Source organism: Hyaloscypha bicolor (assembly GCF_002865645.1).
Source record: "Hyaloscypha bicolor E unplaced genomic scaffold K444scaffold_60, whole genome shotgun sequence".
Taxonomy (NCBI): Eukaryota; Fungi; Ascomycota; class Leotiomycetes; order Helotiales; family Hyaloscyphaceae; genus Hyaloscypha; species Hyaloscypha bicolor.
Window position 1 is genome coordinate 379,803 of NW_020194562.1, and position 25,473 is coordinate 405,275.

General features: G+C 40.0%; 4 protein-coding genes across 4 annotated transcripts; 1 reads left to right on the plus strand and 3 right to left on the minus strand.

Moving 5' to 3' along the window:
* Positions 1-5,638: 5,638 nt before the first annotated feature.
* K444DRAFT_663187 (uncharacterized protein) lies at positions 5,639-6,711 on the minus strand (the record flags this gene model as incomplete). The annotated part of the gene is made up of 1 exon (XM_024886804.1): positions 5,639-6,711. The coding sequence occupies one exon, from the start codon at positions 6,709-6,711 to the stop codon at positions 5,761-5,763; it is 951 nt and encodes a 316-aa protein (XP_024737270.1). The 3' UTR covers positions 5,639-5,760.
* Positions 6,712-7,079: 368 nt separating this feature from the next.
* K444DRAFT_663188 (ankyrin) lies at positions 7,080-8,866 on the plus strand. Its single transcript, XM_024886805.1, has 2 exons — positions 7,080-7,124; positions 7,171-8,866. The coding sequence occupies exon 2, from the start codon at positions 7,309-7,311 to the stop codon at positions 8,602-8,604; it is 1,296 nt and encodes a 431-aa protein (XP_024737271.1). The 5' UTR covers positions 7,080-7,124; positions 7,171-7,308; the 3' UTR covers positions 8,605-8,866.
* A 5,587-nt stretch (positions 8,867-14,453) lies between these two features.
* K444DRAFT_642994 (uncharacterized protein) lies at positions 14,454-17,488 on the minus strand (the record flags this gene model as incomplete). The annotated part of the gene is made up of 9 exons (XM_024884802.1): positions 14,454-14,609; positions 14,670-15,080; positions 15,263-15,444; positions 15,509-15,785; positions 15,915-16,319; positions 16,392-16,510; positions 16,559-16,662; positions 16,720-16,850; positions 17,411-17,488. The coding sequence occupies 9 exons, from the start codon at positions 17,486-17,488 to the stop codon at positions 14,454-14,456; spliced, it is 1,863 nt and encodes a 620-aa protein (XP_024737272.1).
* A 6,874-nt stretch (positions 17,489-24,362) lies between these two features.
* Positions 24,363-25,262, minus strand: K444DRAFT_612542 (uncharacterized protein). The gene is made up of 2 exons (XM_024880154.1): positions 24,751-25,262; positions 24,363-24,680 (listed from the first exon to the last, which is right to left on the minus strand). Exons 1-2 carry the CDS (start codon positions 25,023-25,025, stop codon positions 24,542-24,544), a joined length of 414 nt encoding a protein of 137 aa, XP_024737273.1. The 5' UTR covers positions 25,026-25,262; the 3' UTR covers positions 24,363-24,541.
* Positions 25,263-25,473: the final 211 nt, after the last annotated feature.

The following is a 25,473-nucleotide window of genomic DNA, read 5'->3' on the forward strand; positions in this document are numbered from 1 at the left end:
GAGGTAAATAGAAGGACTATAAGGGATGCCCCTTAGTACAAGTTAAATTCGGACATATTTTATTTATCCCTAGTATTATTCCTATATAAACTATGGTTTCCTATACTAGGGGCTATAGAATATTAAGTAAGGGGCTATAGAAATTAAGGGAGGGAAACTAAATTCCATATAAAAAGAGATATTTTTACTAAATATATCTTATAATTACTTCAAAAGTTCTCAAGAACTATTAATTCAATAGAGCTAGTATTAACGGAGAATTTAATCTATACTATAGACTCCTTACTACTAAAATAACAAGTTAATAAAATAATTATAGGGGGTATGGAAAATAAAGGGGCAACGGTCGATTTTCTAACGAGGTAAATCATATAACCTTTTGACATTAAACCACCTATAACTATATGAATTTAACTAATTAAGCAGACTACTATTAGCTTCTGTAATTAATTACTTTACCAAAAATTAATGTTTTTAGCTAGTTCTTTCTTTAGGATATATATTAATATGTCCCTATTTAGCCTCTCTAAGGCCGGGTAAACCGACTAATATTTACAGGAGGAATTTCTAGATTATCCTCCTTCTCTGCTTCAGGCTCAGATACGTATCCATTATCTATAAACTATCTATACTCTTGACTATTTATGACCTAATTACTATTTGCCCTATTAAAAGTAATACTATCTATAGTAAATCTAGTATTCTCCGCATTATCTTTAACCTCCGCTTCGTTATTAGAGCTAATATAGGTAAGATCTTTATCTCTATAGCTAGCGTCTCTCCCTTTATTAATAAACTAAATACTATCTTGATTATTATAATTCTTTAGCCTTGCCTCTTCTAGTCCCACAGCTACCTCTGGTAATGAATTCTAATTATATATATCCTTAGGTATTAATAAAAGCCCTAGCTTTGGACGAGTATTCTTCGTATTAATTAGGTAGTCACTAATTGACTCCCTTAGATATATATACGTACTCAGGTAGTTCAGATCCCCATTCGAGTTACGTATAGACTCCGTAATTAGAAGTATAAAGCCGGTATTCTTAAGCTCTTGCTCATACCACTCAAGTATAATCTCTAGTAAATATATATCTTTATTATAGCTAGCATATCCTTTACATAGCTCGTTTAGTTTATTAATATTAATAGGAATCCCGTAGTCCCTGACCCCTATCTGCTCTGAAAACATATAGTTCTGGAATAGTTAACCAGGGACAATATATAGATAATTAGGCTATTTCCTAATTAAATAGATATTCCAAACCCGGATAAACTCCTTAGTTTACTCCCGTATAATAGGTAAATAGACGAAAAGCATAGCAATATAGTCAGGGAGAAGTTTGCGGGAGTAAAGCCTTTAAGAGCATAGTTACTTGAAAAATATCTTCCATTTATTTAGTATGCCCTATATAATATTAGCTAATTAAATAAGTCTATATGGGATTAGTATAAATAAATTACCTTTACAACTTGCCCCCACCATATCTTAATTCGTTAATTAGCTATACTAGTCCCGAACTAATAGAGATCTGAGAACTAATATGGATTAATATCCCTTATTTGGCACGTTGCTTTATAGAGGATATAATAGGCATTAGTAACTATGGGTATTTCGCATCCTCTATCCAATCAAATATAGAGCGGAATAACCTCTATTTCGTCTACTAAGTCAAGGTATTATACTAGGATAGTAACCTGGAAAGTAGTATAAGTAAGTATATATTAGTATGATATTAATTAGCCTAAAGGAGAATGTAGTATAGAGATTCAGGGGGTTTATTGCCTAAATTAAGGGTTTTTCAAATAACTAGTTCTTTATAATACTACAGAATTACATAGCCGGAATTATAACTAAGTGAATTTTGGCATTTTCAAGGGAATATATTCATACCGAATTAGGAAATACTACTACTTATAGTATAACTATTTGAGATTCCAATATAAATCCAAGGTACAAACCGTAAGTAGGCATTAATACTAGTATATATCTCAATCCCACAAAATCATAGCTAAGTAAACGGATTAGTAGTTATTAAGATAATGATTTTTGAAGTTAAGTATATACTATACTTACCTTATAATAGCCATTAATAGACTAAATAAAGTTCGGCCCATAAATATTATATTCCCCCCTAGCTGCCTTTATCTCTTCCGAGCGACGTTATATACTTTCTGGATTAATTTCCTATATTACAGAAGCTATTCTATTCCTAGAAAACTTCTGGCTATTCCCTAGGAAGTTGAGATAAGTATATAGAAGCCGGCAGCCATAACTTCTAGTATTGCCTTATGGGCCTTTATCCACTATATATTACTTGAGGATATGGCGAAGTTACTCCTTTTCTAGCTCAACTTGCGAATTAAGTATTCGACATCGAAGGCCCATAGCCCGGCGAGCTTGTTATAATAGTCATAGATTAGGAATGTCATATCCTAAGCTCCGGAGGTTAGTAAGTATATTAGCATTAGTCATATGGATATTACAAAAGAACCAGGTAATAAGACCCTTTACCTGCGGCAAAGGATTAAATATCGAACGTTTAGAGGGCGTTTTCCATTCGGAAAGCCTACTATATAGCGTTCTCAGGGAAATATTAACGTCAAAGTCATGCTTTAACCTCTCCATAATAGTCTCATGTAATAGCTACTGCTTAATTAAACAAAGAATATGGGCTTAATAGCACATAATATTAATCTTGAAACGACCCATTATAAAGAGTTTAATAATAATAGATCAATAGTATTAGAAATAATAACGTAGGAACAAAAGTATAAACGAAGTGTGCCAGATGGCTAGTAGGCCAGGGGGCATATCACGTGTATTTTATTAATTTTTCCTACCCTATTGCATTCCTACCATGGAATGCGATAAAACACCATATAGATCGACTATTTTAATTATATTCTACCATAGAAATTAGCTAGACTATTAATAATAGCACATTTTTAAAATATCGTAATTTTGATTTTGCGAAAAAAAATTATAGTTGCAGCATCGTCCTTAAAGGAGCCCGTAACTTGCCGAGGTTCAGCCGTACCGAAACAAGATTGAAGAATTGGAGACCATCAACCTTGATCAGTCACGCAAAAATTCGCAAGCACATCTCGAATTGGCTGAGAAGCAGCGGAAGATAGAGACTCTTGAAAGGACAATCGCAGGTCATGAATCTGCTCGTGAAATGCAAGTTGTATAAGCAAAGCAGTACCAAGACGAACGAGAGATGGCGATTAAATTAGAGAAATCTCGTTTTATGATCGCAGAATTCGAGCATAGGATCTCGGAGTATAAGTCTAAGAGTAATAGGCAAGCATTAGTAGCAGAGTCATTACAATAGTAACTTGCCACACATTCACAACAAGCAACGGCAGAATTAGAGGTACTATAGTCGAGAATTATTTAATAGGAGAGGGGTGACTTATAAAGGCCAGAAGATATTAATGCCGGAGCAATATCTCAAGGCTTCCAAGAAAGAGTTACCGAATTAGAGCTCGTTAGTCAATAGCAGGCCAAAGACCTAAGGAATTCCAAAAAGGTAGCCACTATTAAGGGCAGGACCTTGAATATAATACTTGCAAAGATTAAGGAGACTAGAGAAGGAATAGAGAAGATAAGTATAGCCTTTATAGGACGACTCCAGCTTGAGCAGAACTATAAAGACGGTAATTGCGAGACTATCCATTCAGACGAACTTTAATTTGAAGATCTTCCTGCAGCGGGAGCGCAGGTTAATGAGATTAAGGACCTAAAAAAGTCGATCGCCAAGTTTATTGCTCTCTATAGCCAGAATAACCTGGCGTATAATAAAAATGCTCGCATAAAGATTCTCGAATGGCAGAAGCTGGTTCCGGGCGAGCGGCTCGCTATTGCAGATGGAACGGGAACTGGCATCGAAACAGAGACCCCTGATCTCAAGCAAATACTCGCAGTCGTAAGCAGACGGGCAGAAGTCTTAGAACAAGAAGGTCAGGCTATCCATAACCTCTAAGCAGAACTAGATATAGCAAGGGCAGCCGCCGAAAGCTAACGGCAAAAGGCAGAATGTGTCGAATGGCTCGAGGAGGAGCTCGTAGAGGTAAAGAAGCAGTTATAGTAAGAATAAGTAGCTACTAGGGACCTCGGAGAAAGCCTAAAAACAGTATGTAACGCCACGCAGAGAGATATAGAACTCACAAGCACTCTTAAAGGAGAACTAGATATAGCCAAGGCAGAGAATAAAGTACTACTCTAGTAAGGGAAGGTAGCTATTACAGAGCTTATAATAGAATTGAATATGGTCAAGGCAGATACTGAAACCTTACGAAAAGAGGCAGAATAAGTTTATAGCCTGGAAACAGAATTGAATAATTTAAGAATAGTATTATAAGCAAAAGATAATATACAAGCGGAACTAGAGAAGACGAGACAGGACTTAGAAGACTTAAGGCAAGTATTAAGCTCGTATATTAAGGATCTGAAATCAGCCAAGGCTAAAGTTAATAAGAGGCTAGAGACCTCGAAAAGCCAAGTAACCGGCCTAGAAAAAGACCTAGAAGCAGTATAGTAATCTATTAAGGAGATGGAAAGAGAGTTAGTAAGCCTAAAGCTTGAGATCAATAATAAAGACAAGCATATAAGGTTATTAAAGGCATAACTATTTAAAACGAACCGCCTAATATAGCTAGAGAAAAAGAAAGAGAAACTCGAGGCCGAGCAGAAGAAGATTCAAGCTATACTAGCCGGGGCAAGAGCCTCAAGTAGCCAGGATCTTGGGGAACTCATATAGCGGGAAGCGCAAGTTAATACCAGCCTCTTATAGGTTAAAGAGAAAATGGTTATAACGGGATTAGATATTATGAGATATGCGAAGTATAAAGTACGCTTCGAAAGCTCTAAAACAGGCCGCCAGACAGATATAGACTATATTCTTATAGAAGACCTAGAAAAGAAATTTGAGGAATTACGTAATTAGGTTATTTATTATTTCGTAAATAATACCATAATAATAGTAGAGCTCGGGAAGTACAAAGACTTCTTAGCAAATCAAAAGCATCTCGCTAATTACGGGGAATTCTTCTACTATAGTTATAATCTACTATAGAAGAGATATTACGGTCTGGATAATACGAGAGAAGATTTAAAGAGTGCTTCAAGATCCAGAGCCCAGGAACTAGCAAGACTTTGCGCCAAGTCCAAAGAACCCCGCGGCTAATCCCTATTTCCTCCTTTTTATTACCCTTTATATGTATTTCGAGGCAGTAAGAGGGATAGGTCATAGTAATATTAAGGTTCGGTTCTTTGTCTCGAGGGATCTATTACGGTAACGGCCGTTTGAGTACTGGCAGAGAAAGCTGCGAGATGGGAGGGTTAGCTAGTATACGGTACTAATATGAGCTAGGCCCTGGCCCTCGGGTAATCGCAAATGAAGATCATTGTGGATTTGATCTGACGATTGACTTGATCCAACATTGAATTTTGGTGCGGGGCTGTTCTTCTTCACCCTGCGCTAACCGAATTCGGTTAGGCTTACTGTCTGGCTTCGCGATGAGGAGTTTACTCGCCACTTGCCACTGTCGCAAGCACAAGGGATCCACTATGCAGGTCTGTTCGGGTTGTTTCTAAGGCCGGACCATCACCCTATTCGAATTGCGGCTGAACCTGAGCTAAAATTACCAAAAAAATCTACTATCTAAAAAAAATTGGCTCTAGTAAAAGGTAGCCACAATATATCTTCACTCTCGTTCATATTCTCAGAAACTCCCCAGAATTCGTCACAATCCCTATCCAGAATCGAATAAACATCTTTCTAGCAAAGAATCCAAGTACTCTTTGAAGTCTCGGGTAACGATCACTCCACATTCGATTTTCGGGGCGACATAGTCCTGGCCCATTTCAGCTTCAATCGCAACCCTAAGCACCTCCAGGTCTACATCCGCCAATCCCATGTTATCATTACTTGGTATTTCCGGTATCTCCTCCTGTTTATATGGGTCCGACAAGAAGAGCTGGAGATTAAGCCATGCCGCATCGACGTCGATCGGCTCGATCAGACAGAGAGGAGAGGCGAAATCATCTTGATGGTAGTGTTGTACAACAAGCGAGAGTCTTTCAACTCCTCGAAAGAAGCACAATAGCCCAACTAACCATTCCTCGACAGAGACAATGCTTTTAGGATCTAATAGAACGGCGAGATTTTTGACACGATTCAACTCCTTATCGTTGTGAACACTGAAACAAACGAGGCCGTCGATTATTGACTCGGCGCCCTCAGAATACCAACTAAATGTGTCGTGCCGGATGTATAAAGTGTCCTGATAGAAGTTGAAATAGGTTTCTGGAGACGAAGGATGAATAGAAAATACGCGCTCGTAGAACTTTGTTGCAACAGCAAATGATTCGTGGCAGGCGAGTAGTATTTGTGGCGGAGGAGTATTCGACTTGATCCCTGGAAGGTGCCCATCTATGGGTGGTGGATCGACCCCAGGACGCTCACAGTCGAGAGAGGTAGCCCTGGACGCTTCGGGCATTGTTTCGCTGTCACTGGTGTTTTCCGCTGTCTTGTTGCTGACCTCCTTTTCCCGTTCCCATTCCAGATATGTCTTCCTCAGCGACCTCATCTCTACACTCACAATTCTGGGACATGGTAACGCCATCTCCCAGATCATAAGCCGTACCTCCTTTGGCAGCTGTGAAAAGTGCGGAAAGCTTTGGAAATTATTTACATCAGCCATGGGCGATGTTGAGTCTGGATTTCTCAGTGGCGAATAAGTGGCTCAAGTTCAATGTCTGATAAGTCGTAGATGCTCGTGAAAGTCAAGATTATTAGTAAAATCCGCGATTTTTCCCAACTTAGTTAAGGATATTGCTTATATAGCGATTCGTACTCTTCGTAAGTTCGAGTATATAACTGACCAGCGAATGAATTAAGCTGTTTAACGATAGCGGGGGTTTGAGCAGGATTCGGGGACGGCCGGAACAGCACAGAATAAAAGGTCCTCCAAAGTCCACACGCGAAGGCGACATTTGCAAGATCACGTGCTTGTGCTGACGAACAGACCACTCATTCGGTAGCAAGCCCTAAAGCAGCATCTCAACTCACCAGCTAACACCGTCGAGTGCCACGAATGCGATGGATCGTTCTGCAGTAAGGCTTTAGCATTATGCTGGACCAACCACCGCTAACGTGGTAGGAGGATGAATACAACGTCTGCCATCCACAGACATTCCAGCACAGAGCACCTTGGATTCTATTCTAGCACCAACTTACGACTCCTGAAGAGCTGCCGGCAGCAAGGTGGTAGACCCATCATCTCGTTCCATCATACAGCATGTCTCTACTCATCCTTCCAAACGAACTTCTCTTCCACATAGCGGGACTATTAAGACATCAGGGACAAGTCTACGCTATGGCCCGATCCTACCGACGCTTACACTACCTCCTTCGGAAGTATTTGCTGCAACACAACGTTCGATACTCAAATGGGAGTGCTTTGATATGGGCTGCAAAAATGGATCGCAGGAACCTGGTGCGGCGACTCCTTCGGTTGGGAGCGAAAGTGGATACTCATGGAAAGCCTCTACGCCGCGGGACACCTCTACATGCTGCTGCTGCGGCGGGACATCTTGGCATGGTGGAGCTTCTCATCAAGAAGGGAGGGAATGTTGAGGTGTGTGGAGCTAAGGGATACAAGCCTCTCCTTCTGGCGCTATTGACAAGGCATGAGGAGATCGCCATCTTTCTCTTTAACAAAATGAGTGACCCTGACAGCCCGATTGCGGGCGAGGCCGGCTATACCTCTTTGCACGCAGCTTGCCTTCGACAATTGCCAAAGTCTGCGCGTGTGTTCCTCGAGTCTGGCGCAGATGTTCATGCTAGGACATCGAAAGGCAGCACACCACTGCACCTCGCTCTCAAGCCGGAAGCTTCGGACAGGTCGAACGACACCATTCGGAGCTGCACGCTGGAGCTAGTCATGCTCCTCCTGGAATTTGGGTCCCATAAAGATACAAAGGCATACAGTCTTAGCCTACAGCATCCCGACCCGCAAGTGCGAGACATTTTTCAAGAGCATAAGAGCTTGTCTCCTCGTGAGGCTTGTTTTATCAGTATTGGCCGCTGCTGGTCGGTGGAAGTCAGCTCTAATGCCGACTGTATCTTCTCGCCAATGCTAGCTAGTTCGAGTCGTCCATGGGTTGAACAGCCAGCTGACACGAGCGGAGAAGAGGATTTCCTCACCACTGTAGCTGAAAATATGCTTGACGACGAGGTGTTTCCAGTGCTCGACCCTTCACGATCATTGCCAGAACAGCAACCATCGGCCAGCGCATGGGATCCCTCAAAAGTGAAGATAATCAGAGAAACCTTGCCAGTGATTGAGAGCACCAAAGCAGAAATATCATCCACGAGTCTCCCGGTCGAGCCGTTCCCAAAGCTCATCGGTCGCAAGTCTCCACATCCTCTCGATACCGCCGCGCAATTATCATGGAGGGATTTGAGGAATCCAAGGACGCAACTTGAGATTGAAGAAGCATGTACTATTTACAAAGGCAAGATACAAGAATCAAAGTCGCAAGCTGGACAAGCTCCAAGGAAGAAGAGATGGCGGCCGCTTCAGTTAAGCTAGGTGCATGCTCGTCCACAACCCTGGTAGCGGCCCGTTCTTCCTGCTGGCGGTTGAGGATTATAGCAACTTGGGCATGAAGGAGGGGTTATGAGTGGGTAGGGCAATGCGAAAAACAAGTAACCCGGGGAGTAAATCCTTGATGCTGCCTCGCAACTAGTATTTTTTGTGCTATTAACAGGATCTCTCAATAACTTATAATGCTTGTTGTCGTAGTTCTCTACTTCGATGTGGATCTTTTTGAGAATCTCTCGTTAATTATTACGGTCAACTTCAATCCTTTTTTCTATCTCTATACTACACGCTGGAAGAACGTTGCTGCATCCTTCATTGGTACAGCTGTAGTTTCCATTTGCTCCATTTTCTTTTTTTTTTGGCAGTATACCCACCTTTTCAGATGCATATCCGCGTCTTTCTTCTGTGGCTCCTCCAGTACTCAATGTGTTCCCCATGCCTTCTTTCAGCCCGCGTACCGCGTCTCCTAGCCTAGTTTCCAGGTCATTCCTCTTTTCTAGCCTCTGGGGTGCCTCGTTTCCTTTAAGCGGCTCATGTAGCACTTCTTCCGTATCCTCGATACGCACTTGAAAGATGGATGTTGAATATAATAGTGTTTCACCTGGCTGAGAAGGTCCTCGGCACTGAGGGTGAGAAGTGTTACCCTCACTCTGCTGTTTATTGCTTGATGACCAGACGTAGCTGGAGTCAAAATTGAGGATCAACTATCTTTGATCGGGACTGCTAAGATAAAGCTGACAGCCTTCAAAGCAGCTGACATATGTCAGCGCTTCAATTGTTCCGAATAGTGTCATTCGTTCTTGTGCAACCATTGTTCTTGCAGTAGTCATCCTTGAGCTATAATTCCATGGAACCTAGGCTGACGGCTGTCAATTTTCGTGGCCACAGTCATCAAGAATTGCAAGTGCACTATGTCAATGATAGCTGACTGCTTTGATTCCCGGTCAGCATAAACACCATTTCTGGTACGTTAAAGCTACTTCTAAAAGTAGATTTTCCAGAAATAGCTATGCTCCCTCACGTATGCTGATTTGCATCTAAAATAGTAATTCAAGAGTGCTCAAATCTAAGATAGGAGAGTCGGGATAGAGATATAAGACTCTCAGAGCAATCTTCTTGGATTGAAGAATCAGCAACGCATCATTGACTTCTGAGCAGCATTGACTTCTGAGCATCATCATCTCACCGTACCACCAAGAAACTGATCTCAAAACGTGACTATGGCGGACATCGCACCCAACAGGACCAATGCCACTGCGGCGGCTCAGATGGGCAAGGGTAGAGGGACTATTTAATCTAATGGCCTCGCGACCCCAGAGCCGACCCCCGGCCCAGATGCAGAGCGGATCGCTGCCGATTAACTACGTTAGAGTATAGAAATTTCGGAGCTTGAGAAAGTTCTCGGTATTAAAGTTAATTATTATCTTAATTAGGTAGAGGAGATCAAGAAGATCTACCTGGCAAAGGCCCTAATTACTATAAAGAATAAAGGCAATTAGTCAGGTAAGTAAACCTCCTTAAATAATATAGACTACTTTATTTAATCTATATATTAGTACTAATAATAGTATATGTAATAATGGGTATTAGTAAAAAGTGGATAGATAAAATAAACTAATAGCTCAAATTAATCCCTAATTAGATAAATCCTAGCTATACTTTAATATTGCCTAGAGAAGTATAATATGAAAAAGCTATGTCCCTAGAGGAGATTAAGTAGATTATTAGTATAAAGAATATTTCTGGGGTTAATTAGCTCGAGGAGATTAAGCAGATCTATATAACGAAGGCTCTACAGATTTCTCGGGATAAGGAGGCTTGGTAAAGTAAATCGAGATCCTTGTAACTTGCTATTTGTTAACTGAGAGTACCAGAACTACAAGCTATAATTAAGGTATCGGGAATTACTAGAGGCTGGATAGAAGTAATAAATTACGAGCTAAAACTGATCTAAGACAAGAAAGCAGACGAGGATATGGAAGATAAAGAAGCCATAGCCTTTATCCAAGAAGTCTATATATGCGTTATATCTATTATAGAAAAGATCTTAAGTAGTAATAATAATAATAAGCTCTATATAGAAATTCTAGATGCAAATAATACTATAGCAAGCTAGTAATAGAGCTATTCCGATAAAGAGGATATGGTTGACTTAATTAATATAAAGAGAATTAAGGATATTATAGTTAAGGCTTATTTCCAGGCTATAAAGTTTGAAAAAGATCCTACTAACGCAAGAGCAAAAGAATAGTTTCTTAGTAAAGTATAGGAACTTGCTAAGCTAGTTAAGGCGAGCTCTTATTCTAGTACTTGAATATTAAAGCCACTGCCTAAAGCGCTAAAGCCCCTACTATCTGGAGAAAATAGCACTAGACTTACGGGTACTACTAGTACTACTCCTATAGGTACTGCTCCTGCCGGTATTATAGCTAGTAGTATTATAGATAATAGTATAGGTAGAACTAATATTAGTACGGACCCTTATAAATTAAATAAACTAAATTCAGGAAAACCGGGCTTTACTAAAGATAGAGAGATAATTATAGGATATAAGTTTAAGTATTTCAGAAAGGGTAATAAAAAAGGCCAGGTATATAGCGGGTAACTCTTTATTACGATTAGACTATAAGCCTGCCCTTATATTAAGGTCCTTCCCCGCAAAGACTTTACTAAGAATACGGTTAATGCATATCTAAACTGCCCTTATATAATAGAGGTTAGCGGAAGAACTAAGAAAGATAAGTTTATTAAGATCCTCTATACCGCAGCCGAATCCTGTAGACCGGAGCCACTAAAGGAACCCGTAATCTATACCTTATATAAGCGGAAAGAAGGAAATCTTATCTGGATATGGTATATAGATCTTCAAGATTAGATAGAAAGTAAAAGGGCTATAGATAATCTGCTTCGGAAATACATAGAACGAGAAACGAGTAAGAGGGCCCAGTTCTATATAGCCCATGGTATTAACGAAGAACCAGAAAGCCGAGATCGAGTTAAGGATAAGTGTACTTGTATCTATAGAAAAAAGGCCAACTTAACTTTAACCAAAGATAGGACCTTTCCATTTATTAGAGCATTAGTCTCGTAATTAATTAAGGCCAAAGCGCAACCTGCAGTCAAGGTCGAAGCATAGCCTATAAAGGTAGGAGTACAAGAAGGATTCGATCCGACTAGCTTTCTTTCTTTTACTGCTTGGTATGAAAAGAAGCATAATATAAAGCTAGGCGCAGATCCTGCAGAACTAATAAAGTTAATGGCTGCGTTTAAAACAATTCAAGACGCGCTCAGCTTGTAGCCGTTGTTCTTTTCTTTAATTAGGTCTCGGAGCATTCCCTACTTTATACATGGCCCTTAGGACTTGCTTGCTATCCTCTTTTGTTGAATTTTCCTTTCCTTCTGTATTTGTTTCGAGTTGTCATTTTGGATTTATGCGGTATTGTGGAGCATTTAGACTTAGCACCAATAGCACTGATTCTGATCATGGCTTTTCCAGTATATCACGTGTGAACAGCGTCATTGCAAGATGCCTGTCTCATGGCCTAATCTCACTTCATTGTCAAGATGTATAACATATATCTACTCCCTCGATAGGTAGGATGTTGGAAGTTCCTCCGACGTGATGCATTATCACGTGAGAAATTTTAACCCATTTTGTTGCATAATCGCATCCCGAGCAGCTGGTACACATCGAAAACCGTACAAAGCGAAATCAAAATTTTGGCTGGGATAAGTTCGTTTTTTGGTTTGGTTGCTTCTGCCTCGGAAAACAATTATTGCGAGAAGCCGGAGGTGGATTATAGAGTGTAGCTTGCAGTCATATAACCAACCCCCCTTTTCAAGTCTAAGCGAAGGAATGATCACGTGCCTGTTGCCGGATCTGCCGCAGCAATAGAGGACCCACATATGAGATACTGTTGCAGTGCTGAATTATCTTCCGTCTCCTGTTAATACTTCCGACTATGTACTAAAACCAATTAGAAGCATAAATACAAAAATGTCGACCAATATTCATTGACTTTTCTGTTCCTTTATCAATAATCATAATCCTTGCTAGATCCTATCGACTTCCCCAGTTTGTCTATAATACGTATTAGATTCCAGGCATTCTGATTAATAGGATAAATCATACCTCGCTCAAAGAAAAAAGTGCCTGGGCTTTAATATAACTATGGAAGTAGGTGAAGAGAATAGATACTGGCATGAACCAAATATCCCAAATATTGCGCTTATAAAGCCCTAGTAATTTGATGTTTTTAGTAGCCAGCCACCAGATCAAGAAAGCAATACGTAAAGTTACCCTTATACGATTTTCAAAGGTTAAAGTACTATTATAGCATGACCAAAAAAGCAAAGGATCGCGGATAAAAGCAAAATTTGTAAATATAGAGAGATATAGAATATAGGTAGACCAAGGTTGCTGCCTATATAATAGTTAGGTTGCTATATTATTCCTATTAAGCTTTGACTTACCGCCAGATATGTCTTTCTATAAATAGACTCGTATAATTACTTCTCTAATTACTTCTGGCCTACCTGCTATATTAAAAGCGAAATTTGGGATTATTTTCAAGAGTTATCTCAATCTCGCATTCTCGGCTATACTAAACCCAAGTCTTCTATCTCTTTGCAACTAGCCAGCGTATAATAAAGTTGTCGTCGTCAGCCTTGAGAAGATGCCCTCTCTATGTCTCCGTTGCGAATCCCAGCAAGAAATCGTTATCTTGTAAGATCTTAGTTCGGAGAGCACATGTCCTTCCAGACATACATGAAGTGTCTCCGTCAATATAGTATATTACTAATATTTCGAAGTTACGCCGTTCGATATATATAGCACCTAACCAATTATAATATCGTTCCATAATAGTCCCGGTTTTGAGACGTCTTATACGCTAAGATGTCCCGACTACGCCTATTTTCTTATTCTCGAAGGATACTAAAAGCCAAGGAAATATGGTACTCGGCCATATAATATTATTATTAGCTATAACCGTAATACGGGTCTTAACGAAAGGGACGGCCTTGCAGACTTGGAGGCGTTTATTGGCGACCGGAACTTTGAGGACTTTAAGATTCCTTGCATTTATTAATTTGGAAAACTTCCAAAGAGTTCTGTATTAATATTCCGTAGTAACAAGCAATATCTGGACCGGATTACAGGCCAACATGCTTTGTATTATTTATTAAAGCTCTTCGATATTAGTAGAGATAGTTGGAAGGATAATCGTAATATCTTTGCAAGAGTAAGTCGGATTTTCCGGGACAGGGATTGACTTATATAGCCAGTAAGCGATGGTATTAATAATGAGCCCCAAGTATCGTGCAATACTTTAATAATTTGTTAGTGTTCTTCGGTCCGAGACTTAGACGGCACTCACAACAAGAGGAAAAAGCGCCATTTTGGCTGGGTAAGCGGCCTGAAATACCAATACCCTATCAAACCTGGACAATCACCTCCGAAACCGGTAGACCACATGATCAAGAAGCCAGCTAGAAGAGCAAAGGTTGGGCTCTCGTTCGAAAAGTGTTATTCAGGGAGAGGAAGGCTCATATATATAATGGAATGAGAGAGCCAACACGCACGGGAAGCCATATACGGGTCAAGATGGCACCCACGCGAGCTGCAGTCTTCTAAAAGCAGAATATTAATTGGGAATGGCACAGTGCCTGCCTCCTCATCGACGTGCGTTCCTCCGTAGCCGAGAATATCACCAAACAGAACCCAGAGAAACGAGGCATGATCCATATTTACAGTCTAGCAGACTTTCGTGAGACTATAAACACTATTTCTATTGGAGAACGGCTCAGATTAGACCCCTCTGGATGTTTTTATCCTGCTAGAAATAACCACGCATAGCTTCTATCGACCCTGCGCCGTTGACATCACGTTCGAAGTCCTCGCCTGCTTCAATTGCGAATTCCAGATAAGACAGAGTCACCTGAGTTCCCTCCTGGAGAGCTAAGGCATAGGCCGTAGAGGTGAGATTTTTAATCTGAAAGTGGCACGAAGGTGAGCATTCTATTCTTGAGGGCAAGTAATAAGTTGAGCTTACCTGGCGACCATTCAACGGCTTCTGCACCAGAGATTCAAGGCCACTTTTACTATATACTAGCGGGCCTTGAGGTATCGTAGCCTTTTTCAGGAAGTACTCCCACACGCCTCTTCTCTGGTCTGGGCCTAAAATATTATACTTGATCTTGAAGTATATCCTGCTTGCAATAGCATCATCGATCTGTTTTACGCGGTTGGTTGTAAAGAACATAATCCCCTGGTAATACTCCAAGGTCCGTAAGAAAACACAAACGAGAGCATTTCGGTTAATATCACCGATTGAGCATTGCTCGAGGAAAACATCCGCTTCGTCCAGGAGAAGGAGTGCATTCCATTTTGAAGCTCGCTCAAAGATCAGAGGGAATCGGTTTTCGAGTTCTTCAGCGGTTCTACCTAGCTCGCCAGCGGAGACCTACAAAGTTAATAAGAACACGAGATTATTAATGCATAAAGACATACCGCATAGAGTGGCATTTGGAAATATTCGGACAGAACCTCAGCGGTCAAGGTTTTGCCTGCACCTGGTGGCCCGCTAATATATATGTTAGCATTCTCAGAATTTAACGGAGATCGATCATCATACTATAAGAGCACGTTAAACCCCAGCCCTTTCCCTATAATGAAGTCGTCAAACGACAAGGAATCGCTTGACGCTCGTTTTATATGGGCTTCGAGAAGAACATGGATGGCTTTCTTTTTCTTTTGGGGTATCTGAAGGTGGGAAAGAGCCTCGGGCTGCCATTCGATATCCCTAATATCATTAATCGCAAACTCAGCTATATCAAACACATTAGCTATACTGGAATTCGGATTGCCGAGCAGGGAAGATAGGGCGCTCACCCCATAGTTTGTTACCGAGGCTGAACCCAAGCAAAGTTGGGCTGCAGATTAGGAGGTCTTCCCCCTTCACGTCTGACGGCTCCATGCCAGTCTTCTTAACTGCATCGGGTGACTTTTCAGACTCATCCGAGCCCAAAATAGTCCAGCCAGAAAGCGACGAGCTCTCTTTATCAGATTCATCCATGCTTGCTCTGGCGTAGTTCGGATTAGCCTCTCGGAAATAAATCGCATTGACCATGATCCGACTATTGACAAGTAGCTTAACCGGATAGTTTTTCTTTATATAGAAGGCGATTCCTTAGTAGTAGTAATGGTGGACACCCATAAGGGAGAGGAACTTTCGACCGCATTTGTCCAGATAAGCTCTCGTCTCCTTTTCTTTCTAATAGTATGGGAGGGGAAAGACTCCAAGGGAGTTAATCCTCCTTGTCCCACGGAATTTCTCAATCCCAAGTGCAGTCAATACCTCGCCAAAAACTTTCCCATCGGAGTCTAAATAGTAATAACCTATATAAAAGTACTCTACTCCGTCGATTTGTTTTCTCTCTTCGCTAAAATCATACTTGACGCATCTTGGCTTGCCTGTGCCGACACAAGTAGTGTAAATGACCGCGTTCGGCTTGAAAAAGGCCCACAGAAGGTCATACGTAATTTCACGCTTCTCAAGAAGCGCAGAGAGGCGTTCGGCGGTAGATTCATAGGTTTTCTTAATGAAATCGACCAACAAACTAAGATGTTGGAGCGTCGAGTCGTCAAGGACAGTATTACTTCGATACGCCTCGAGATCAGAGAGATAGTAGAAGAGCAGGTTCTATTCAACCTAGACATAGTTAGCAATTAAACCAACTCCCATTTCCTATTAGAAAGTCCAGGGTAATTATACTGAAGGTTTCGTCTCTCGCAGGCAGATGCCTTTGACGTCTTGCAGAACCGACCTGAGGACGTCTCGCAAGCCCTCAGATTTAATATCAACGTGGTATATCTGTTTCTCAGTCGTCCTATCTGCTTTGCAGTCAGGATAGAGATTGGGACCGAGGCTAGGATACTCACCAATCCGCATGCGAACTACAAAAATATATTGATCCAGCTCATTCTCTTCGTCGGGTAGCGTGATTGATTCCACAATCTTGTACTTGTATGCCTTTGTGTCCCAACTATATGAATGGTATTAGCTCCATCAAGCTTGGAATTGCATGCCACGGAAGACGAACATTTCATTAACGGTCTTGAACTCAAGCTTCGAAGCTCGAGCTGGCGGTTCCTCGGATTTACCTTTGTCTGTAGCGGCAGGCGGAGATGGCGGCTCCTGCTTGGTACTGAGAGACCTGAGAATATCAAAGAACTATTAGACATGCTCAGTAGTCACAATCTGTGGCTGTGGCTGGTTCGTCGGAAAAGTTGACGAGCAGAAAGTTAAAGTCCCCTCTAAAGGAGGAGTATGAGAGTATGTGCATTTCGTGGTATGAGCAGAGGCTATCTGCATGTCTTTGACGGCTTGGACCAAGTCTTGGGCATTACTCAACGTAATAAAGCACTTGGATGCTGAGAGATTCGGGCTGGTCGGTGGGGCGGGCTGTTGAACCATCTCCGTTGAGACTTCCGTCGCTAAAGATTCCTCATCCCACCTAAATTTATTATTAGCAAGGTTCGATTTACGCTCCGTTAGAGGGGTACTAACTTAGGATCTCGGGCTATCTCAGCGGATGTCTCCAGCGGCTTCGACTTTGCTCTAATAGGCTTTGATATGAGTTGCTCCACATTGTTAATGGCTTCCTCCGGTGATTTCCTGTGCTCTAGAAGAAACGAGAAAATTTCAGCTAGGCTGAATTTCAGTTCCGGCACCTTGATAGCAAACCCTTTTGCTAACCGCTCAACTCTCTCAGCCTCTTCCCTCTGACTTACTATAACTTGAGCGTCCTCTGTAAAAGCGACGTTGCCTTCTACAGGCTTAAAGACGAGACAGAAGAGGTTAGCTATCATTTTATTATTAGCGAGCCCGAGTTCGACCTTCTTGTCTATACGTCTAGGTCATATAAGTACTTTATTGAGGCGTATAATATAATTAGTAGTCATGATTAGGATCCGGCCTTCTTGTAACCCTATACTATTAATAACGTTTAAGAGATAGGATAAAGATACCTTTTCACTAATAAATTTGCTTATTCGGGAGAGAGAGCCAGTCATAATTTGGTACGAGTTCTCGACTTTAGTATCTCGATTCGAACTAATAGCATTAATATCTTCCAAAAAAATAATATAGTAACTTGGAAACTTATTAAATAGGCTCTTTAGGCTAGCTTTATTAATAGTAGAAAGGCTAAGGATATAGATATTTAAACTAAAATAACTAGTAATAGACGAGCTCAAACTCGATTTTCCAGTTCTAGGAGGTCCATATAATAAGTAATCCCGTCGGTAGGAAATATTATAATCGGAATACTATTATCGGGATACTAGATAAAGGAACTCCTTAATATCTTGTAGTAGTTCTCTTTTTCTACCCTTATTAAGAATAACGGTCGAGGTATATCTTACTTTAGATACTATAGACCTAATCCACTTGCTATCTTAGTACTTATAGAGACAGGTTTTACTCTAAATAAGCTTTATATACTCGGTATAGTACTCGGAGAATAGTTCCTTAAGAATTTGAGGAGATCTACTAAAGCAGGAAATAGAGACCTCTTCTCGGCTACTGAAATCTCTAGCTTAATATTAATACCGGAACACAAGCAGATGGCCCTTATACCGTATAAAAAAGCGTCTATTCCAGGGCATGTAATATAAAGTCTTTTTATTCATATCTCCGCTATTTAAAGGATTATTTCTCGAGCGATTTAATAAAGAGGCCAAGTCGGTAGTAACGAGAGAGGAGCGAGCGTTCTTGGCAAAGCTCTGAGAAGATATCTATAATATGAATATATTATATATATCCTCGTAATATTAAAGATAAATAATTAAAGCTACTAATTATTAGAAGGTGGGGTCTTATTCAGATAGAGGGAGTTCTTACTATAATAAGTCTTAAGTAATCTCTATAAGTACTGGCAAATACGTCCGTAACTAAACACTATTAACCCAGAGAAATATAGTAGAGGAATATAGACGTTTAAGTTAATAGTAAGATATTCTTGGATAGTAGTAGATATGCAAGTAAAGCCTGGGAATAAGAAGTCCAGGATCGAGGCTTAAGCGTCCGAGAATGTTTGAATTAGCAGGGAAGTATTCTTAATATATCCTGCCATTTTCTTGTTCTATAAGATATAATAGGATGTTTTTAGACAGATAGATAATAGATTGCTTTATATACGGGACAGACAAGATATATACTAGCGGTTTGGAAAGATAATTAGAAGAACTGGATACTAAGAAGAGAGTAATGGAAATGTTAGAGAAATTATACCCTTATATATCCGTCTATTACTCTGTGTTATAATAAAGGAAGCCGGACTTCCCTTGAATGCACTTCTAGCCTATAGCCGCAGTATAATGCGTTAGGGCCTGAATAATCAAGATGGCTTCGCCAATTCTCTATATAGTAGTATAGGGGAAGCAAGATATTATTAGGGGAAGAGTTCGTGGCGTATTGATTCTATAATTCCCAAAAATGGAACGTCTCCGTATAATACCATCTCTATTATTAGAGCTTCTAATTAGTTAAGTCAGTGCTATAAAAGCATTAAAGCTCGTATATAGATCCTTATTCCCGAAGCGGCTAGCGGCCTATAATTGAGATATGATACACGCCCCTGGATAATCATAATGGCTTTAGTTCATTATATGGATAACGCAGGAGAAATGATACATTAAAGTGAAGTATTGCAAAAGTTTCATTAATGTCTTCCACAGCCTGTAAGCAGGAACCTGGTTCCAAACAATTAACCTCTCTCCAAATAATGCCCTTAATTAGACAATGCAGAGAGAGGTATATATCTATAGGACGATATTAGAAGAAATGTTTATAGGGTATCGATTTGCCATATAGTAGTATTGATATGTCTAGTTATCCCACATAGAACGTCTCTGTGCGGTACCTTTTCAGAAGGTGTATGCTTGAAGGATAGCAAACTGTGTTTATATTTTCATTATTTGAACAAAGCATAAAGTAATGCGTCTTATGGTAATGTGCTATATATCTCGTTCTGTTAATGTTTCGCTTAGTATGAAGTTTCGCTGACCTGAGCCTGGGCTAATTAGTAAATGTGATTCTACTAGACTGCAACCACAAGTTGTAATCTTGTTATAGAGGGATCACAAGTTGTGGTCCTTATAGAGATATAGAGAATATCACAAGTTGTGATCCTTATAGGAATGTGGAGAATATTACAAGTTATGGCCCCTGTTAATAGAGGGATCACAAGTTGTAATAGCTATAAGATGCAGAGAATATTACAAGTTGTAGTCCCTGTTAATAGAGGGATCACAAGTTGTAATAGCTATAAGATGCAGAGAATATTACAAGTTGTAGTCCCTGTTAATGGAGGGATCACAAGTTGTAGTAGCCGAGAACAGGGAGCGCCGCCTGAAAAAATAACTAATTCGTGCTTTAGCGGACCCACGTGGCTTCTATACTTTCCTGGGCCTTTCGTATCGCGTCTTTCCCTTTCACGCTCTCAGATAGCGCCTTCCTTCCCTCCTCTCGCTATCACGATATACCCTATTATAATGCTACTAAAGAAGCAAAATATAATCCATAACCTTTAGTTTAAGACATTATTGGCAACTGGCATTAGCCGACACGGCTACCTGGAACTGACTAGTGTTTGGCCTGGTCTGTAAGGCTAGAAACCTGAAGAATTATCGTAAGGTAATCGAAACGATTACGCTTCAAATTCTTTATAAGTATTAGTATTTCAAAACCTTCCCGTACCCAACTTCATCTGTCTTCCCATAATTACTAGAAATCGTTAGTAGGTATACTTGATTATTTTGACTATTATTTCCTAACGGGAGTAGAATATAGAAGTTTGCAAATAAAACGAGGCATTCGTAAAAAAGAATAGAGATCTTGTATTTTCCCATACCAAGATAATACTTAGAGAGGATAATTAATATTACTATATAATTACGAGTCATTATTACTTCGCTAATTTCCAAGTCAATCTACTTGAACTCGACCTTGTCCCGATTCTAACTTTGCAAATCTGGCCGCTATTCCCAAGATAATTTATACGAGTACCTGAGCCATTACCTCAGGACTATTATATAAAGTAACCTAGTCTCCTATATTACGGTAATACCAAGGCCTCTACTGAATTAAGTAGTCTCCTATTAAATAAGGCTAAAGTCTGCGAGATCCTGAGGGCATTTCCCCACTCTAATATTACTCGATATCTTGGGTATATAGTCGAGAATAATAGAATAACGGGCCTTTGTTTTATTAAGTATGGCATGAATTTATTAGAAAGAGTAACTAAGAACTCTCGCCCTTTTAATATAGACCTCTATTTACGGGGTATTTAGAAGGGTATTTAGTACCTTTATAGCTTGGATCTCATTTATTGCGATCTTAATCCGACTAATATTCTAATAGATAGGGATACTCCGATTATTGGGGACTTTGATTCTTATTAATATAAGGAAGAAAAATTAGGTTTTAAGGCTAGGACAAGAGGATAGACGAGTCAGGATTTCAAGTTTATAAGGCCCGAGAATAATAAATATAGATTATTAAAGATTCGAGATTTTCTATTTCAAGTTTATAAGATATAAATTATCTAACAAGATTTACTATTTCAAGTAAAGAATGCCAAAAAGCCATTGAGATTTTCCTATCTAAGCTACTATAGTAGTATAGCTAAACCAACTTTAGTAATAAAACATCCTGACTATATCCGACCTTACTCCTTCTGCCTCTATCCGGCTACCCAAGTTTATAGTTCGGGATAAACCTAAATCTTATTAGCACTTTCTGAGAGGCAAATAAACTATTATACTTACTCATTCTACTACTACTAAGCTAGGGGAGGCACGTAGCTAGACGAATATTTGCAAGTTATTAATCTATAGTTACGTTCCTTATATATATATCTGGATCTATTCATATAATAACCTGTCTTGAAATCACAATAATTTATTAGTTCCTTAATTTTAATAGAAGCCATCCTAATAATAGAGTTAGTAGTATAATACTATAATAATAGTACGAATATAATAAGCGTATATACTTTCTAAAGGATTTGTATTTGTGTTTTGAAATGTACTGGAAAATTTTGTACTATTATATGTTTTATAATAGAGTTCTTCTATCTCAGTAGACTATTCTCTAGCTTTATACCTGTAAAGGGATTACTAGTTTACTATACCAATTCAGGAGCTTTGATCTGCTAGACCGTTTCCGGATATGGCTGCAGAGGCAGACACCATTATTGTACATATATACGCCCTGCTAACATGAGTTATCTTGGCCCTAGCGTGCGTAAAGGTGTGGAGGATATTACAAGTTGTAGTCCCTGTCAAGGGAAGGATTAGGAGGTATAATTACAAGTTGTGGTCCCTATCAAGGGAAGGATTAGGAGTTGTAGTCACAAGTCGAGATCCCTCAAGAACAGCTCACCGAATTTAACGGGCGGGCTGTTGCGTAGGGCAATCTTGACAGCCGCAATAACTATCCGGGCTATTAAATTTATATAGTAAAAGAGGATCCGCGGACAAATAAGGATATCAGATAATGAAAAATGCTTAGTAAAGTGGCGCGTAAAGGAATAGTTACCCTTGGGATCCGAAAGTTCTTATCTGACTAAGCAAATTACCCCACTACTAGTACACTACTAGCACTACCTTAGCTTTGTATTATTGCTACCTAACATACTAGGATAAGAAAATGACAGCATACAAGAGAATATAGTTAAGTCCTAATACCTTTTGAGCACTACTGCCTTTTAATATAAAAACAGACCACTAATCCCCTATAGAATCTGCCATTTCCTCTATAGAGGCCGCAAAAGAGACTCTCTTTAAATATGGCTTCCTGGACCATAAAGACCTAATAGTTAGAGATACTATCCAGGAAATAGAAAAGAAGGGCTTTGAGTTTTTCTCGGAATATGGCCTGGATTTTTGCTAGTAATACGTTCTCAATATAGTAAATATAGTAAAATATTTATACTATTTATCTAATATCTTCTAGTATATCCTATTTATTATAGAATCCTTCTTCGGAAACGAGACCTGTATTCTCGTATACTACCTAAGATATATAGTATACCCGGGCCATATCTTATACTTTAGGAGAGATAGTCTAAAGGCTGGACGGCAGGCTTTAGCAGTTTATCTATTAGCTAAAGGATCGCGAGTTGGCTATTACGGCGGCTTACATAACTATTTCTTGCCTACTATAAAGGGAATAAGGTTCTTAAACGAAATTTCTCAATCTATACTAGATAAAGTAGGCTACTAATACGAAAAGAAAGCATTTCCTAACGGTAGTATATAAGTTTATTACTCTATAGTATAGTTATATATATTAATATATTTTGCAGAATAATTTTTAATACTCGAATTAGTTTTAAACTCAAGGAAGGGTATATAATTATATTTGAATTTGTAATAGCAGATATAATTAAGAACTAGCCAAAGATAGTTCTTCCGAGCTTACTAGAATTAATATAAAAGGTAAGAGATATAGAGCGTAACTTGGAAAACAGAAAATTCCAAAAGATCAAAATAAACTTTATATTTAGAGATTCTATTACAAGTATAAATACATAGTTATTAATTACTACTTAAGGCATTCTGCTCCCTATATTCCTAGCCATATTCTCTGTTTATATCTATCCCGTCCATAGCCCAGGCCAGTTTATAATACCAAATATAGGAGCATTGAAGTTAATATTATCTAGAGCTAAGGCTAGTCCTTTAATAGACCCGGGATAGAACGCCTCTATTAAAATATTCGGAAAGCTAGCTCTGGCTATATATTCGGCAATATTCGAGCCAGGCATAAGTGCTATTACTAACTACGGGAAGGAGATAGCTATATATGCATCTTGTCTAATATGAGCTCAGAGAAGACATTTCAAGAAGGTTAATACTATTGGCAGGCTGAAAATCGAGCTCGTTCGTAATACTAATCCCGTATAACTTGGCCCTTCGAACTCCTGAAGTCCTTAACCCTATATCTCCAACCTCGTGTGCTCTTTTATTGCCTCTCTTAATATGGGAAAGACGTTTTGCGAGATCTAGTTCGTCGGCAGCCCGCTTGTGCAAGTCATTATATATCTGGTTTATATAGGTAGTCTTAATTATACCTATGTCCTGGTACCGTTCGGCATGTCTTATATAGTCCCTGGCTTGTCTTGAAACGTGTTAATAGCATATGTATACCTCTTTATACTTGATATCTGTATTAAAGTTAATAATCCCGCTTGGAGGGGAAAGACAGAGGCCTATATTACTCAAAATGCCTCTGAAGATTCTGTCGCATTTTGAATAATTCGTTTCTATTGCAATCTTTGAAAGGACAGTTATGCTTTATTCTAGGCCTCTCGGCATCTTCGTATATATCTGGATCGTTATTGCTATCTGGATCGTCGCTATTTACTTTCGAGTAGGATCAGTATATTTCTAGCTAAGCGGACAAATACCCTTCGAAAATCTAGAGAAAGTCAGTTCTGTACCTGCAGGTAATGGAATACTAACTCGGTATTTATTAAGGTGAGCACGAAATGCATCGCTCGTTGAGAAGAAAGCAGAGCAGGAGCATTATAGCCATATATTATTCGACATTACTAAGGGCGATTGATCACGGTCGGAGACGAGAAAGCGAAGGAAGTGGAGTCCTCCGATTTTCAATCATCCGTCCAGCCAATTAACATTTGTTAAAGATAATTAGCCGAAGGTGCTCTCGTGTGCTCTCGTAGCTGCTCTCGTGGCAAATGCGGCAGGATCTGAACTTATTTAAACCCTTCGTCCGCTGAGAGTTGGGCTCCCACTTCGATCGACATCTCCCTTTCCACGCAACGGCACTTTTGTCCGTATATCTTGAAAATTATTAGAGTCGCGCATTATACCACCAATATCCTCTTCACTCTATTAAACAAAAATATGTCTCCTTCCTGCGAAACTTGCCACGGCGACGGTATCAAAGGAGGCGAATGTCCTACATGCGGCGCGAAGGGCTGAGTGAGCATCAAAGGATTGAGCATCGAAGGAGTTAAGCATTACCTGCGAGGTAAACAAACTTGGGCTTTAAATACTGGCCATCTATCATTTATCGGGAGTGCTTAGTTGACTATTTTCAGGCGAGGAAAAGGATTAAGCTGGAGATTCCAAGACCATCAAACCTGTCGCTTTTTTTTTTTATCTCTTTCGCAGTGGCAGATACCTCGGAAAGCCTAGGAAGGTGCCTGTGACAAACTTTGGGCCTGTACCTCCCAGCACTGGTCGTGCTGAGCCGATAGAAGCCGACCTCGCTCGATGGTAAAAGAGGGTGGTTTACGTGCAGGACGAAAAGGGACTTTGCAGAGTGTGGTTTGATGCCATCTGATTTGCTCTGGGGAGATATCGGCCTGCGCATGGCAGGGGGAAGAGCTGTCCATTTGGTGCGCAAATAAATAAGATTCAACCAGCCTTGTATTATACATTTTTTATCTCAAATGGCTCTATGTGGTAAAAGCCTAATTCTCCAAGGTCTAGGTAAACAAACCCTCACTGCATATGTCAGATTCTTGATCATTCAGAGGTGCCGACAGCTTGTCATTAATCTCTTCGGCGCCCTCAAACCTTGCCATCCTTTCTGTATACTCTATCCTTCTGCTCCCCCCATGGCAGCTTCCACTCATCCTTCTTTGAATTTAAAATTCTTGATGCTACTATCACAACCACTCCCAAAATGTCCCAGAGAGCATTCTAATCGTTGCTAGGCAGTGTGTGACTCACCAGACCCCCCCTCCCCCAATCGCACATAATGCATTGAGGAACGCCTAATTTGGCTGCATGCACATGCACACAATATTAGGCAGCCA

What these genes read in the sequence shown, in the direction of transcription:
- K444DRAFT_663188 (XM_024886805.1), top strand. Translation starts at nt 7,309, where the DNA reads ATGTCTCTACTCATCCTTCCAAACGAACTTCTCTTCCACATAGCGGGA.
- K444DRAFT_612542 (XM_024880154.1), bottom strand. Translation starts at nt 25,025, where the DNA reads ATGCGCAGGCCGATATCTCCCCAGAGCAAATCAGATGGCATCAAACCA. An exon ending in AGCTTAATCCTTTTCCTCGC is followed by an intron (nt 24,681 to 24,750) that starts CTGAAAATAGTC and finishes AAGTTTGTTTAC; the next exon opens with CTCGCAGGTAATGCTTAACT.